Source organism: Thamnophis elegans, chromosome 3 (assembly GCF_009769535.1).
Source record: "Thamnophis elegans isolate rThaEle1 chromosome 3, rThaEle1.pri, whole genome shotgun sequence".
In the NCBI taxonomy this organism is placed as follows: Eukaryota; Metazoa; Chordata; class Lepidosauria; order Squamata; family Colubridae; genus Thamnophis; species Thamnophis elegans.
In genome coordinates, this window is record NC_045543.1 from 123,172,000 (window position 1) to 123,186,022 (window position 14,023).

Below are 14,023 nucleotides of genomic sequence, written 5' to 3' on the forward strand. Positions count from 1 at the left end.
GTACTGTCTCTATTCTGAGTCTTGAGAATAGTGATCTCATGGGTGGTTCCTCTATCTGGGTTTTTTTTTTGTTTATTTATGATAATTTAGAAAAAAATACATATTTTGAAATATGTAATATTTCAAAATATGTAATAATTAAAGCTGTCTTTCTATATTATTGGAGCTATCAATACATATTACTTGAAATATTCTACAAGCAAGGAAAATATTCTACCAATAAGAACAATGTAGTCATGTATCTCATTCTTTCATGTGTTTTTGCAAATGCTTAGAACAGATTAATTATTCATGACGCTTTTCTGCATTCTAAACCTTCTACCTCTTGTTTGCCATTCTCTATTAATGACTGGCAGAATGGAGAAAAGCTGAACTCCTTAGGGCATAAAGTAATAGCTTTGAACCTTACATAAGGCTGCTGTATTAGTCGGCACTCAGGTTTTTCAGAAAACATCTAGTTCCTGCTTGAGTTTCAGAATAACTTAATAAAAAGCACTCAAAATTGTTTTTTTGCATTAATACACCTGCTTGTATTTAATTTCAATGATGTGATAACTCTATTTTTTGTTTTATTCTTTCTTAAGTTGTGTCACTTTCCCAGGTATTGCTCAGTTGTTTTCAAATGTTGTATAATTAGAAATATATTCTATGGCATTGGTTAAATACAAAATTGTATCTTCTTAATATAATGCAATTTCAAGAAATAAAACTTAAAAATAAAGCTTTCAATCAGCTAAAATATTACTGATGTGAATAACAATTTTAATAAGTTTTTATCTTTCCTTGAGGGAGTTTTCTATTGTTTGGGCATCATACAAAAAGATCCCTATTGACAGTTTGGTACTCCTACATAAATAAGAGTCCATAATGTTTAAGAACTCATCCAGAATCTGCCCCTAATACTACTGATACTAGTATATTATTCTTCTCAGTTAGTTTGAATTATACTTATAATGCTGTTATGTTCCTGCCATTGGAAATACACTATATTGCCAAAAGTATTTGCTCGCTGCCTTTACCCGCATATGAACTTACTGTAAGTGACATCCCATTCCTAATCATAGGGTTCAATATGACATTGATCCATCCTTTGCAGCTATAACAGCTCCAAGTCTTCTGGGAAGGCTGTCCACAAGGTTTAGGAGTGTGTTTATGGGAATTTTTGACCATTCTTCCAGAAGCGCATTTTTGAGGTCACACACTGATGTTGGATGAGTTTACATGGCCTACCACTTCATAGCTAAGTTGCTGTCATTCCCAAACACTTCCACGTTCTTATAATACAGCTGACAGTTGACTGTGGAATATTTAGGAGCGAGGAAATTTCATGACTGGATTTGTTGCACAGGTGGCATCCTATCACAGTTCCATGCTAAAATTCACGGAGCTCCTGCGAGGACCCATTCTTTCACAAATGTTTGTAAAAACAGTCTGCATGACTTGATTTTATACACCTGTGGCCATGGAAGTGATTGGAACACCTGATTCTGATTATTTTGATGGGTGAGTGAATACTTTTGGCAATATAGTGTAGCTTCCAAAGTAAATTCTACCAGAAAATGTCATTAAAGGTGTAGTAGAAAATTAACTCTGTATAGTCCATCTCTCTTTCTTTCTCTTTCTCTCTCTCTTTTAGCCTTTCTTCCTGTTTAAACAGATTTTCCATCTACAAATCCTGCTTGAACATTGAAGAAGATTCAGATCTTCATAAAAGGTCGGTGGGCAGGAAATTACGACTTTCTCCTATTGGCTAGATTCTTTGTCAGTTGTTCTCCGTTTATAATTTTCCTTCAAGGCATATTTAGCATGACACAATTTATCTGCCTTTATAAATGGTGCATGAGTTACCATAAATACTGTTTTCATATGATAAACCACACAGATTCAAAAAATGTTTTAAAGGGAATCCATAACGTCCACTAATTTTCTCTATTCAGGTTGGCCTACTCTGCACAGTTAATAAATTAACTAACTTAAGGTGCTAGAATAGCTTTAATCCCTTGTGATAATTTCAGACCTGAAAACACTCTGAAGAAGAGAAAAATCCATCTAGGAATCACTTATTGACATGTTCATGCCTTTAAGCATAGTTGAAATGTTTGCAAGTGGTTTGCACATGCCTGCTTCCATCCCAGTTAAGATTTCTGTCTTGGAATCATTGGCAATTCAATACAATTAAATGTATATCACCTGATGTTGCAGCCCTATTAGTTTGATCTCTAGGCTAGAGTGATCACTGTAGTGAGGAGTCATTATATAAAAAAGCAATATTTCCAGATTGGAATGAATGACTAATAAAGTGACAAGTAAAGAAAATGACTGGGTAAGCTGAAAGAGCAGCTGTCTCATGACAACAGGTAATATCATTGATTGAGTCATTGACACAAAGTTTTGTAAATAAAGGTGTCATGCTCCCGCTAGGTTGGTAAAAAGAGATGAGAATACCTAGCAGTTTACCCATCTTCTCTTTGCTTCAAAGAAATTACTGATAAAAACTGAGTTCAAGCAGGTAATTTATCCTTAGCTTTAAATTGTGCTGCACGAAGGGCACAGTGTCCCCTGGATATTTTAGGAAAATAATTCTCAGAATTTCTACCCAGCATAACAATTTAGAAAGTTGAAGTCCTAAAACATCTGGAAGAGATGTTGGAAAAAGTGATGTACTATAATAATTATACAACATGATAATTTATCTCAGTATCTCATTTTATTTCCAGACATAGGAATCCTTTCTGACTTTTTTCCTGTTTTTGCAATAGACATTCAGTCCAACCTTTTAAGTGATAGTCTTCATGAATCAATATTGTTGCGCCCCCTATTTAAATGGAGAAAATACACACACACACACAGAGAGAGAGAGAGAGAGAGAGAGAGAGAGAGAGAGACTATTAATTCAATGCCTAATGGAATGTCTTAGTACTTGGACAATCATTAATTTAAAACATTGTTATTACTTTGCCCATTGTGTAACTCTTTGCTCAGTGGCCTTCCCATGAAAAAGTTTGTCTTGTTACGAAATATTAAGTTTTCCACAAATATTTTAAAATATTTTTTTAAATAGGTTTATCTGAGGATATTGCATCCGTATGGTCAGAAAGCAACATTCCTACATGACAACCAATGTTAATATGTACACTATCTGCATTATACTATCATTTTCCAAAGTCAACAGTAAACTGTATGAATTAAATAACTATCTACCATTGCCACTTGGAGGATTTCATATTTCTGTCAAGGTGGTTTAATGTTTCAAGCTATTTTCCCTTTCCACTAGAAAGCATGAAATTCCATGAAATTGTTGTAAGAAACCATATTTTTAAACTTGAAATAAAAGTTTTTGATACTTGTTTTTATGAAGCCTTGGAGAATAGTGTGCAGAGATGGAACGGTTATTTTGAAATATGTATTATTTCTCCAAAGTTTGCAGACCTTTTCCTGGAAATTAAAAAACAGAATGTTAAAAAGAAAGAAGCACCTTTTTAATGATTTGAGTACAAGAAAACTTGTACAAAAACTAATACAACTCAGTTTCTAAAATGTTTGAAAGTGTAATGTTGTGTGAATGACTTCCCATACACATGTATTCACATGTATTCACGATGTAGATGTGAACTGGGATGTCTTCACCAATTTTTGAATGTTACTAGGCATATGGCATGACACAAAGTATAACTAAATATGTCAGTAATAGATTATAAATTAATTTGTTTGTTGATATTACCTCTATAGTGGTACTGTGATATTTGACAATTGGTTCTGGGAGGTGCGACCAGTACCAAAAATGATTAGTACCAAATATTTTTCCCCCATAGGGAATAATTTAAATAAAATCAATGCACTCCCAAACTAAACATAATCCACATTTAAAGCAATATGTAAAAAGCTAGGGTTACTTTACATGTGAAATAAAGCTAAAAATCAATAAATATTTAGATTAAATTAAATAAAAACTTTACTTTATCTGTACTTGTGAGAACAAAAGTGCAAAAATAGACAAAATGATAAGACTGTAAAGGGTTGTGCACAGGGCAAGAACTACCCTGTTACTAATGTGTGACCCTTTGTTTCGGCTAGAAAGGGTAGCGAATCACGAGGCAACCGACACCAACAAGTTGTACCTTGTGCATCGAGTACCAAACAAACAATGAGTACTAGGACAAATTTTCTCGTCAAAATGCATCAAGTACCAAATTCGATGAATTTCAAAAGCAGTCTAATACTGAGATGTTTTCATCCATCTTGTACAGCAAGATTTGGCAGTATTTCAAGCATCAACCTGCAAATAGATTCTGATGTTGGGAACAGCATATTCAATTCATTGGATGAAAAATGACTTTTTCCCAAATGTTTTTATTAATGTCACAAGGCTTCTCACCGTCATGTAAATCTTTCTGTAATAGTTAATGTGAACTTTCCAACTTAGGACAATATTTTTGTCACTTTATATTGTGAAATATCTGGAGGCATAAAGACTTATGAACTGGATATGAGACAGAATTTTCAATACTACCCGGGCAGGGGTTAATATGTACAACAATTGTACATGTAATTGTAGAGAAGGATAGGAAGTGGGAGAATGGAAACTTGTAAACAATTCAAGTTGATGGCGACTTGGATTACTTATGTATGCAGAATAATGCCTAGTAGAGATCTATGTTAAGCAGTAGAGACATTCTTCTGTTATTATGGGCTTATTATCCACATTAGTTTAATTTCTTGTTCCAAGATATCAGATTTCCCGTTGCTTCAGTTTCTATAGTTCCGCCAACTGGACTTTGGTATTACTTATATGCTTGTGCCAAATCTTTGCAGACACGAACGTAGAAAAACAAACACTTTCACAGATAATTAGAATATCTATAATTGGGTAAATGTTTATCTTTTCTGTATCCTTAAAGTAACTACTATATTTGCAAAACTTATATAAGTCTGCAATGAAAATACTGACGCAGCAGAACTAATTATATGATGCCTTGTGGCTTCGGATTATGTTCAAAGAAAAAAATGCGCTCATGCTTAGGAATTAATGATATTTTATTTTCCACATATTTTTTGTAAAATTGGTCAATACATGTGTATACGGATCCCAGTTTGGAAAACAGCCTGCTTCACATTGGATTGATTCAGAGATCTCCTGATTCAAATTCTGGACCCAAATTTCAATCTCAGACTTGAAATCTGATTCATTGTTATTCCTGAAAATAAACAAATTGCTCTAGCTATTTTTTTTTTCTGCTTCAGATATTTGGATGAAAATAGTAGGAGTCAAAGACAAAAGTTAGCAGCTGAAACCTTCTAAATGTTAGATAAGTAGATATAGTACTTTCTTTTTGGCTGGTTTAAATTTTGATTGTTTAAAATATAGAAATTATCATGATGGAATTGAATGAAATGTGTAGATAACATTGCTCATTGTGGAAGGATTAGGACGTCAGGAGTCTGTATACATTTATAATTCTAAGGATATGTATATTATAATGATCTTGCTGTAGATTTCTGAGGCAATTTTTATGAAAATTAAATATAGCAGAAACGTGGCTGTGATTATAAAAATTTGTAGAATTTCAAAGGATTAACTAAAGAATTGCTTTTCTTCTGATTACTTCAATTTGATAATCATTATTAGTTTCCTCTTTTGTGGGAGGGGAGAATAGGGGAGACAAATTGTTAACAGAATACTATTTTTATCTCCTAAAATTGGAATATTGAGTTTCTTGCTTGCCAAGATAAAGTTGCTATACACTTGAGAAGGGTTTATGTACATAGTACACATAGCATAATAGAATGCTTCCTTGCTTTTAGTTTCTCTGTCAATTTTTCAACATTACCTGACTTTTTTCTAAATTGAGCTCAATTTATGGCACAGTAATTCTAATGAGTATGTTTGTGTTTTTCTGGTTTATGATTAATTAAATGCTGGATTTAGTGCTTAAATTCTTTGGACTGATTAGGAATTCCCTTTAGATTTATTTTTGGCTTTTGTTTCTTGACTCTGGGCAGGAGTTATCTGGTTAATTGTTATCTGCTAAACAATGATAGCTTCATTTTTATTAGCCTTTCAAAAGTATAGGTGAAATGGCTCATTGGAATTTTTTATTTGTAGATAATAAGTATTTAGCGTAATGTTTGCAAAGTCTAAGGCTATTGTAATATTTATGTAAAGCTTTATCTCATCATAGGAAGTTGATTTAGTCATAATTATCGACTGTATCTACCGCTGGGTCTCCACTGGCCCTTGGATGGGTGTGATAGTATATTGTTCTGAATTCCATGTATTTGCACTGTCAATGAACGGTCTCTTTACTTTTTCATGAGCAGAGCACCACTATTTAAGGAAATCTTGCTATTTCTTTGGATCTAAAAACTAAAATGATTCTAATTTATTTATTGCATTACTGAACATTCGTATATACTGTCATGCGGGGCTTCTTGAATCAACAGATATATATTACTGTTCTATCTTCTCTGGCTTGTAGCAATGTGAAAGCAAATTGTGGCTCTGTTTTCGTAAAGAAAGGAGGTCTGTCAAGGATCCTGGTTCTGAGTTATGAGAGTCTTAAATATCAAAAAATAGTATTGCACCTTATTCAACTGAGGTGTAACGTGTGATACTTCAAATATTCTCCTCAACAATTTCCAGACCAAGGGCAACAGTAACCCAATATAGAATACATTCCTGTAATCTAGAAATAGTATATACTTGTAGATCTAACCTATTGAATTCAATGCTTTTAATGTGGTAGTGTAGTTTAAAAAGTGATGTGATATTTTATTTTTTAAAAAATATATCCTAAATCTATGAAATCTTGGGCATGGTAACATAACAAACTCATAACTTTAAAAAATTAAATCAATAATTTATTTGTCTCTTGTATTTAAAATATTATCTTTCTTCAATTGTGTTTTAATTAGGGTCAACTCAAAAAGCTCCACTTTCCAGATAAGTTGGTAATTTTTTGGCACTTTCTCTTTCTCTCTTTCTGTAATTACACAAAAACATGAGTCAAATGTATTATAAATTTCCCTCAGAGAACAACATTTTTTCCAGCTGTTTGGATGGTTTGTCTAAAACCTTAACAGATATCTCTTCTCTAAATTTTCTTTGGGGCTCAAACTTGGATTTGCACAGTGTTTCTTAATGTCTTTTTTATTTTTCCTTACAGTTCCTCACTCTTATAGAACATAAAAATGAACCGCAGAAAGATTTTACGATTTGTATTCATTAACAAATAAACCTTTCATCTGTCTTTCATTTTAAACAGTCTTTTTAGAACAAACATCTTTTAAACTCGTCCCAAGCCAATTCTGAATGTTATTTATGTAATAACAACTTTGAAATATGATTGTGAATAGATTTAAACTTGTTTTGATCAGTTTTAGCTTTACCAAACAACATAAAAGGTTTTTTAAAAACCCTTGAGTTTCTATTTTGAATCTAGTTTTGGCCAGCAAAGAGGTTATAATTTATGAGGAAGAATGCATTTGCAATAATTCCAATTAATACTTCTATTTTCTCTGGCACTTGCCTGAGCACCTAGTTGTAACAGCTTTAAACATTGGCAAGCAGCGTAGTATGTAGTCTAAAGTTTCCTAGAAACATTTGTATACACTCTTTATTAAATCTTAATTGACTCTGTAGAAGCAATCTTCAGTCATTAGATTCATTTTGAGCTAGTCATTCATTATTCCTGGAAAAATACCTAATGTTGTTTTGAGTTTGTACATCAGAGGAAAGGGGGGGGGGGAATCTAATATATTTATAAAGCTGTCAGACTTGGAAGATATTCTCTTTACATGAAAGAAAATTCCTCTTTACAACTAATTGTGCTTATATAGTTGGATAATATACTGACAATTGTTCTGGAAAACATACATAACAAATGGATGAAGCAAGAACATTGGTAGCAGTAAGAAAGAACTCATTTTCAAGGTTTGGAGCTGGATGCTTTTTTTTTTCCTCAAGAAGGTAGAAGCTCCCCAGGTTTACCTTCACGTGGTGAAAGAAAGTTTTTGGAGTATAATGTGAACAAACGGAAATAAGCAACAATAGGACTGGCACTAATGTAGATTTAAGGGTTCACCGACAAAACCGCGAAGCCCTTTTCCGCGCCGACATAACCGCGGAGGGCAAATCCGCGCCTTCCGAAGCGTTCAGCAAAATGCTTTTACAAGCATTCAAAAGCTAACCCTAACCCTAACCCTAAACATAACGCTAACCCTGAACCTAACCCTAACCCTAACCCTTACCTTAACTTAAATCAGCTTTCTGTCGCCGTGCTGTTGTAAAGCGCCCTTTTGTTGCCACACTGTTGTCGCCGCGCTGTTGTCAGTGCGGTGATGACATCACGGTTTTAGCAACGCGGTGTTGTCGGCGCGCTTTTGTCATGCGTGCTTTTGTCGGGTCACAGATTTAAGGACAATTGACAACTTGTCTTGCCATTCAAGTAGCTACTAAGGGATTTGACCCTCCAACTTTACCTGCAACAAATGCTGGGGAAACATCAGTTCCTTGGAGTGAAGCTTGTCATGGTATAAAGAGGATTATAAATCAGCAGTAGCAGCATGTTGTGTTCATTTTCTAAACCTGGATGTTGATAAATTTTGAAACTTAGAACAGAAACACTAAATAAATTGTATTTTTTTTTTACATATGTGCTAACTATGAATCTTGATTTGCCATAGATAAACCAATGAAATTGGTTTAACTGAGGCCTCAGTTTACCAACTCAAGTTCTTTTTCTGGCAGCTGAATAATGTGTAGAGCTGGAACTAAAATAAATTGACTTACTTCAGTGGGCCTCTTTATTTGTGACAGTGTGCAAGAGTTAGAACTTGAGCCAGAAAGCTCTGTCCAGTGATGAATTGTTGCCTGTATGTCTACATAAGCTTCAGTCATACAGAGTTATTTTAATTCTTCTTTTATCCCCTTGAGATTCCTCTTCTATTTTGCTCCTAACCTCATTGTTTAATTGAGACGGGTTTCACTTTTCTCCCATCCTGCTCTTCAGAACCAATGCTTCAGAGATAGAAGACATTTCATGTTTTTGAGTACCAGGAGTTTCAAAATTAAAATATAGTGCTTTCCCAAAGTAGGGCAGAAAAGTCTTCTGCAGGAGACAGAGCACAAAAAATGTTCTTCAAGGTTTGGATGGGAATAATTTGCAGCTGTCTTGCCTTTCTGCATAGGGAATTTCCTCTTTAATGTGGGGTGAAATTATTATTATTTTTTCTCCTCTCATTCTCACAGGTGTTCTGATCTTTGCCTGAAGATCTGGCTCCTTTGTGGAGTATATTATGTATTATTACTATTCCACGTTTGCCTCTATGAAATACTTGCCAAGGTGTTAACAAGTGAAGAGATTGCCAAGGTGTTAACTCTTCTTTTGCTAACTTAGTGCAGGAGTGAGACTATAGCAGTTCTGTAAGTTTATATATAATAAATTAATACATAAAAATTGAGCAAGTTTACCCCTCTTTAAACCTGTCTGCTGCTTTGTTAGTGACATAAAATCTATTATTTCACAAGTATATAAGTAAGACCGAAAATAGTTTGGCCATCTAATGAGAAGGAAGGACTCACTGAAGAAGAGCCTAATGCTGGGAAAGATTGAGGGCAAAAGAAGGAGGGGATGACAGAGAATGAGGTAGCTGGATGGAGTCACTGAAGCAGTAGGACAGGAAGGCCTGGAGAAGCATTGTCCATGGGGTTGCGGTGGGTCGGACACGACTTCGCAAGTAACACCAAGAAAGACTGAAAAGTGCTTTTCCAAAAGGCAACTGGACTTTCTTGGTTTTTATTATTTTGCTTCTCCTTTAAGAAGCTTCTTCAATTGGCTTTTGGAAAAAGCACATTTGGAACAACCATGATTTGCATGATTGATAATCTCCATAGACATATATACCATATTTTGTATAAGACGCGCCTTTTTCCTCAAAAAAGAGGCTGAAAATCTTATACACCGAATGCAGCATTTTTTTGCCTCCTGAAGTCCTGCCCCCTTCACCAAAATGGCCATGAATACCCTTATGGAGGCTTTTAGAGAGCTCCTAGGGGCTGGGGAGGGCAGAAATGAGTGAAAAATGGGCCATTCCCCCCCCAGCAGCAGTCTATAAGCTTCCATAAGGCTATGCATACATTTTTTTTTGAGAAAAAACGGGCCCGTATTTGCTCGTCCCCCCCCCCCGACGGGAGCACTCTGCAAATTATTCCCCCAAGGCTATTCATGCCCTTTGGGGGGGGGGCTTTTTGGGAGGTTTGCAGAGTCCAAAAACCTTTTTTCCCCTTTCCGAAAGTTCTTTAACTGATTGATGAGAATTACATTGATCAAGTGCTGTGCCAGCAGAAACACCTACTATCTACTGTATTTCTCTCTATCTCTATTTCGCTCTCTCTATCCCTCTCCCTACCTACCTACCTACCTACCTACCTACCTACACATACTCTCCCTCTCACTACCTACCTACTGTATTTCTCTCTCTCTCTCTCTCTCTCTCACTACTATCTACTCTGTCTCTCTCCCTCCCTACCTACTATATTTCTTTCTTTCTCTATCCCTTTATCTACCTACCTACCTACCTAAATTCTCTCTCTCTCCCTACTGTATTTCTCTCTCTCTCTATTTCTGTATCCCTCTACCTACCTACCTACCTACCTCTCTCTCTCCCTACCTACCTCCTGTATTTCTCTCACTCTCTATCCCTTTATCTACCTATCTACCTAACTGCTCTCTCTCTCTCCCTACCTATCTACTGTATTTCTCTTTATTTCTCTCTCTATCCCTCTGTCTACCAACCTACCTATTCTCTCTCTTCCTACCTATCTGCTGTATTTCTCTCTCTCTCTATTTCTCTCTCTCTATCCCTCTACCTACCTACCGACTCTCTTTGTCTCTCTCTCCCTTTATCTACCTGTCTCTCTCTCCCTACCAATCTACTGTATTTCTCTCTCTCTTTCTCTCTCTCTCTCTCTCTCTCTCCTCTACCTACCAACTTACCTGCTCCCTCCCTCCCTGCCTCCCTATCTACAGTAATTTATCTCTCTCTCTCTCTTTCTATTTCTCTCTCCCTCTCTCTCTATCCCTCTATCTACCTACATATTTTTTTTAAAAAAATTGCCTCTTCAAAACCTTGGTGCGTCTTATACTCCGGTGCATCTTATACTCCAAAAAGTACGATAAGTAAGAATTAAATTCTACCTCTAACTGCTTTTCTAGCATCAGTTATAAGCACTGTTTTAGAATTTCTTGCTATATCTTTTTTTAAAAAATCAGGACAGGGCTTTTCGGTCTTTGGGCTAATTTCATACAGAGTTTGACCTTTATGATAGATGTTACCACTATTTTCAAGTTTGGGACCTTTTCTCCTTGAGTTCTTCCAGCACACAGCTCCCATAGAAATTGTAGAAATGGGCAGAAGAAGAAAAAAAGAATGCTTAACTATCCATATGTTATTTTCTCTCATTATTCTAAAGTGCAGGCCAGTGGCTTAGCAGTGAAAGATAGGGATGGTTTCACATATTATACTGTTACATTACAACATCTATGGTTCATGGGACAAAGTATTTTAAACATGGGGTTGCCTAAATCAGTTGCAGTTGTAGATAATGTTTTTTTTTCCGATTTTAATTTCTTTCTTAGAAGAAAAGTATAAACGTTCTCAAGTTCAAATAGGATATCAGTTGTGATAAAGTAGCATTTGAAAGTTTGTTTCATAGCAATAGCAATAGCAGTTAGACTTATATACCGCTTCATAGGGCTTTCAGCCCTCTCTAAGCGGTTTACAGTCAGCATATTGCCCCCAACAACAGTCCGGGTCCTCATTTTACCCACCTCGGAAGGATGGAAGGCTGAGTCAACCCTGAGCCGGTGAGATTTGAACAGCCGAACTGCAGAACTGCAGTCAGCTGAAGTGGCCTGCAGTGCTGCATTTAACCACTGCGCCACCTCGGCTCATAGCATTCAGTGTTCAGTGATATCTACAGCATTAGCAGAGATGAAAAACAACTTTTGTTTGGGCATTTTCTTACATTTCTGTTCTTACTTTTCCCATAATTCAATGTAATTCCAAATTCCAGAACCGCACTTTAATAGGGCTTTGTTTTTGGAAAAATAAATTAGAACATATCTCCTCCAATGCTATAATGAATGACATTAATATATCTCAGTTTAGAACATGGTTTTGTAAATATAATAGGATTAAAATTATAATGTGAAAGTCAACAATTTACCTGTTCACAGAATCTGTCTGGCATGAACACCTTTAGCCAAGCCAGTATCTGTTGGTCCTCTTTTTCCTTCTTCAATCATAGTGTATGCAGTCAACTTATAATGTATAACAATACATACATACATACATACATACATACATACATACATACATACATACATATATATATATGTTAAGATGGTCGAATATTATTTATGAAGTTTAAAAGGTTATTCTAAAAGCCCTCAAAAACTCCACAGTATTTGATGTAGCAGTGTCTGTTGTCATGGTAACACCAAGATGCTTATTTCAAATTGTAAAATCAATGCTTTTTTTAAACAGAACTTATATCTTGAAATGATCTTTCCTATCTCGCCATTGTTCCTAACATTTTGCAATTGGTGTTAATATATTCTGTGCAGAAATCAAATATCAGAGTTGGAAGGGACCTTGAAGGTCTTCTAGTCCAACCTCTTGCTCAATCAGGACACCCTATACCATTCCAGACAAGTGGCTGTCTAGTCTTCTCTTAAAAGCCTCCAGCGATGGAGCATCCACAACTTATTAAGAATAGAATCATGCTCAGATATAAGAATAGAATCATGCTCCCACATAAACTGATTAAATACACTGTATGTCACTTTTAAAATGCCCAACAAGGGTTGAAAACATGTTAAATAAAGAAGAAAGAAATCTTAAAAATACAAATAATAAAAAGTAAGTTGATACTAGCTTCCATCAAAACATAACAACAACAAATCCTTAAAAAACATTCTGAATGTAAATGGCAGGGTGTATTTACAATTGAGAGTGTCAAAGAAAGAGAGCCAGGTTTTTTGGTGTGTTTTGCACATATTGTAAAAAAAAAATGAGGAATTCCTTTTACTTTGAGAGTTAGATTTTATTCTAAGGTTTTTGGGGAATTTTGTATTATTTGCCCTCTCATTTTCTTTCAGCATTTGAAGAATAAAATATCACAACTATAAAAGAGAATGCTTACTTAGCTCACATTCATTGCAGTTGTTTACTATTGCAGTTGTTTACTGTTCCTGAGCTATTTCTAGGAAATTGTATTGAAGTGCGAAATGGATAATGCATTGTGTAATGAGTTTTTATTTTAATGAATAATTGTCTGACAATTTTTTTTAAAAAAGTAATTGTGCTTAAATATTCTGTCTGAACCAATATAAATTGCAGTTAGTTTAACTGTAATTGTGTTATGAATTTAGCATGTATTAAGTAACTGGACTTAATACTATGAAATGTAGGATGCCAAAGAGAAATGCCCAAACTCCAGATTCATGACCACAGTAAAAAGTATGTTGTTTGTTTATCATGTGTATGGCTACCCATCTTAAAACACAACGCTGGCATGTTATTTATTATTACCTTTGATAAGAACAACGATGACTAAAAACTTAAGATCCCATTGCATTTTTAAAATTAAGAAAACTTAGCTTTATTGAGTATCACTCCATGAGTGCCTGCAAGGTTGTCCCATCAGGCGACTAATTGCAAATTACATTGTTTGTGTGGTCTTATCAGGCACAAAGGCCATGTCTCTTTCATTATGATGTCATGCTGCAAGCACCATTATCAGAACTTGTGCTGGAGGCCAGAGTGCCCCTTCTTTTTGAGCCATATTCTCTGAGCTATAGGTACTGAAATTATGCCACTAGAGGCATGATAGCTTTGAAACAAATGTTCCCAGCCTGATAAAAGGGATATAGGCAGGACAGTAGAGGAAATTATTTATGTTATTAATAGGTGCCTTAAGCCTGTTAGGTAACCATTTGCCACACCTCCTTCCTTTCACTTT

The 14,023-nt window shown here is 35.2% G+C and overlaps 1 protein-coding gene across 2 annotated transcripts in view; it reads left to right on the top strand.

Annotated features, from left to right (window-relative positions):
- Positions 1 to 14,023, top strand: part of ARL15 (ADP ribosylation factor like GTPase 15) — a 164,011-nt gene that overhangs the window by 133,415 nt on the left and 16,573 nt on the right. The window contains exon 5 of one of the 2 annotated variants that reach the window (XM_032214134.1): positions 1,637 to 1,714. The exons of the other annotated variant lie outside the window; for it this stretch is intronic. Within the exon in view, the coding sequence (XP_032070025.1) occupies positions 1,637 to 1,690 (54 nt within the window). The 3' untranslated portion in view covers positions 1,691 to 1,714. The remainder of the gene's footprint in view (positions 1 to 1,636; positions 1,715 to 14,023) is intronic. 2 annotated transcript variants of the gene reach the window in all.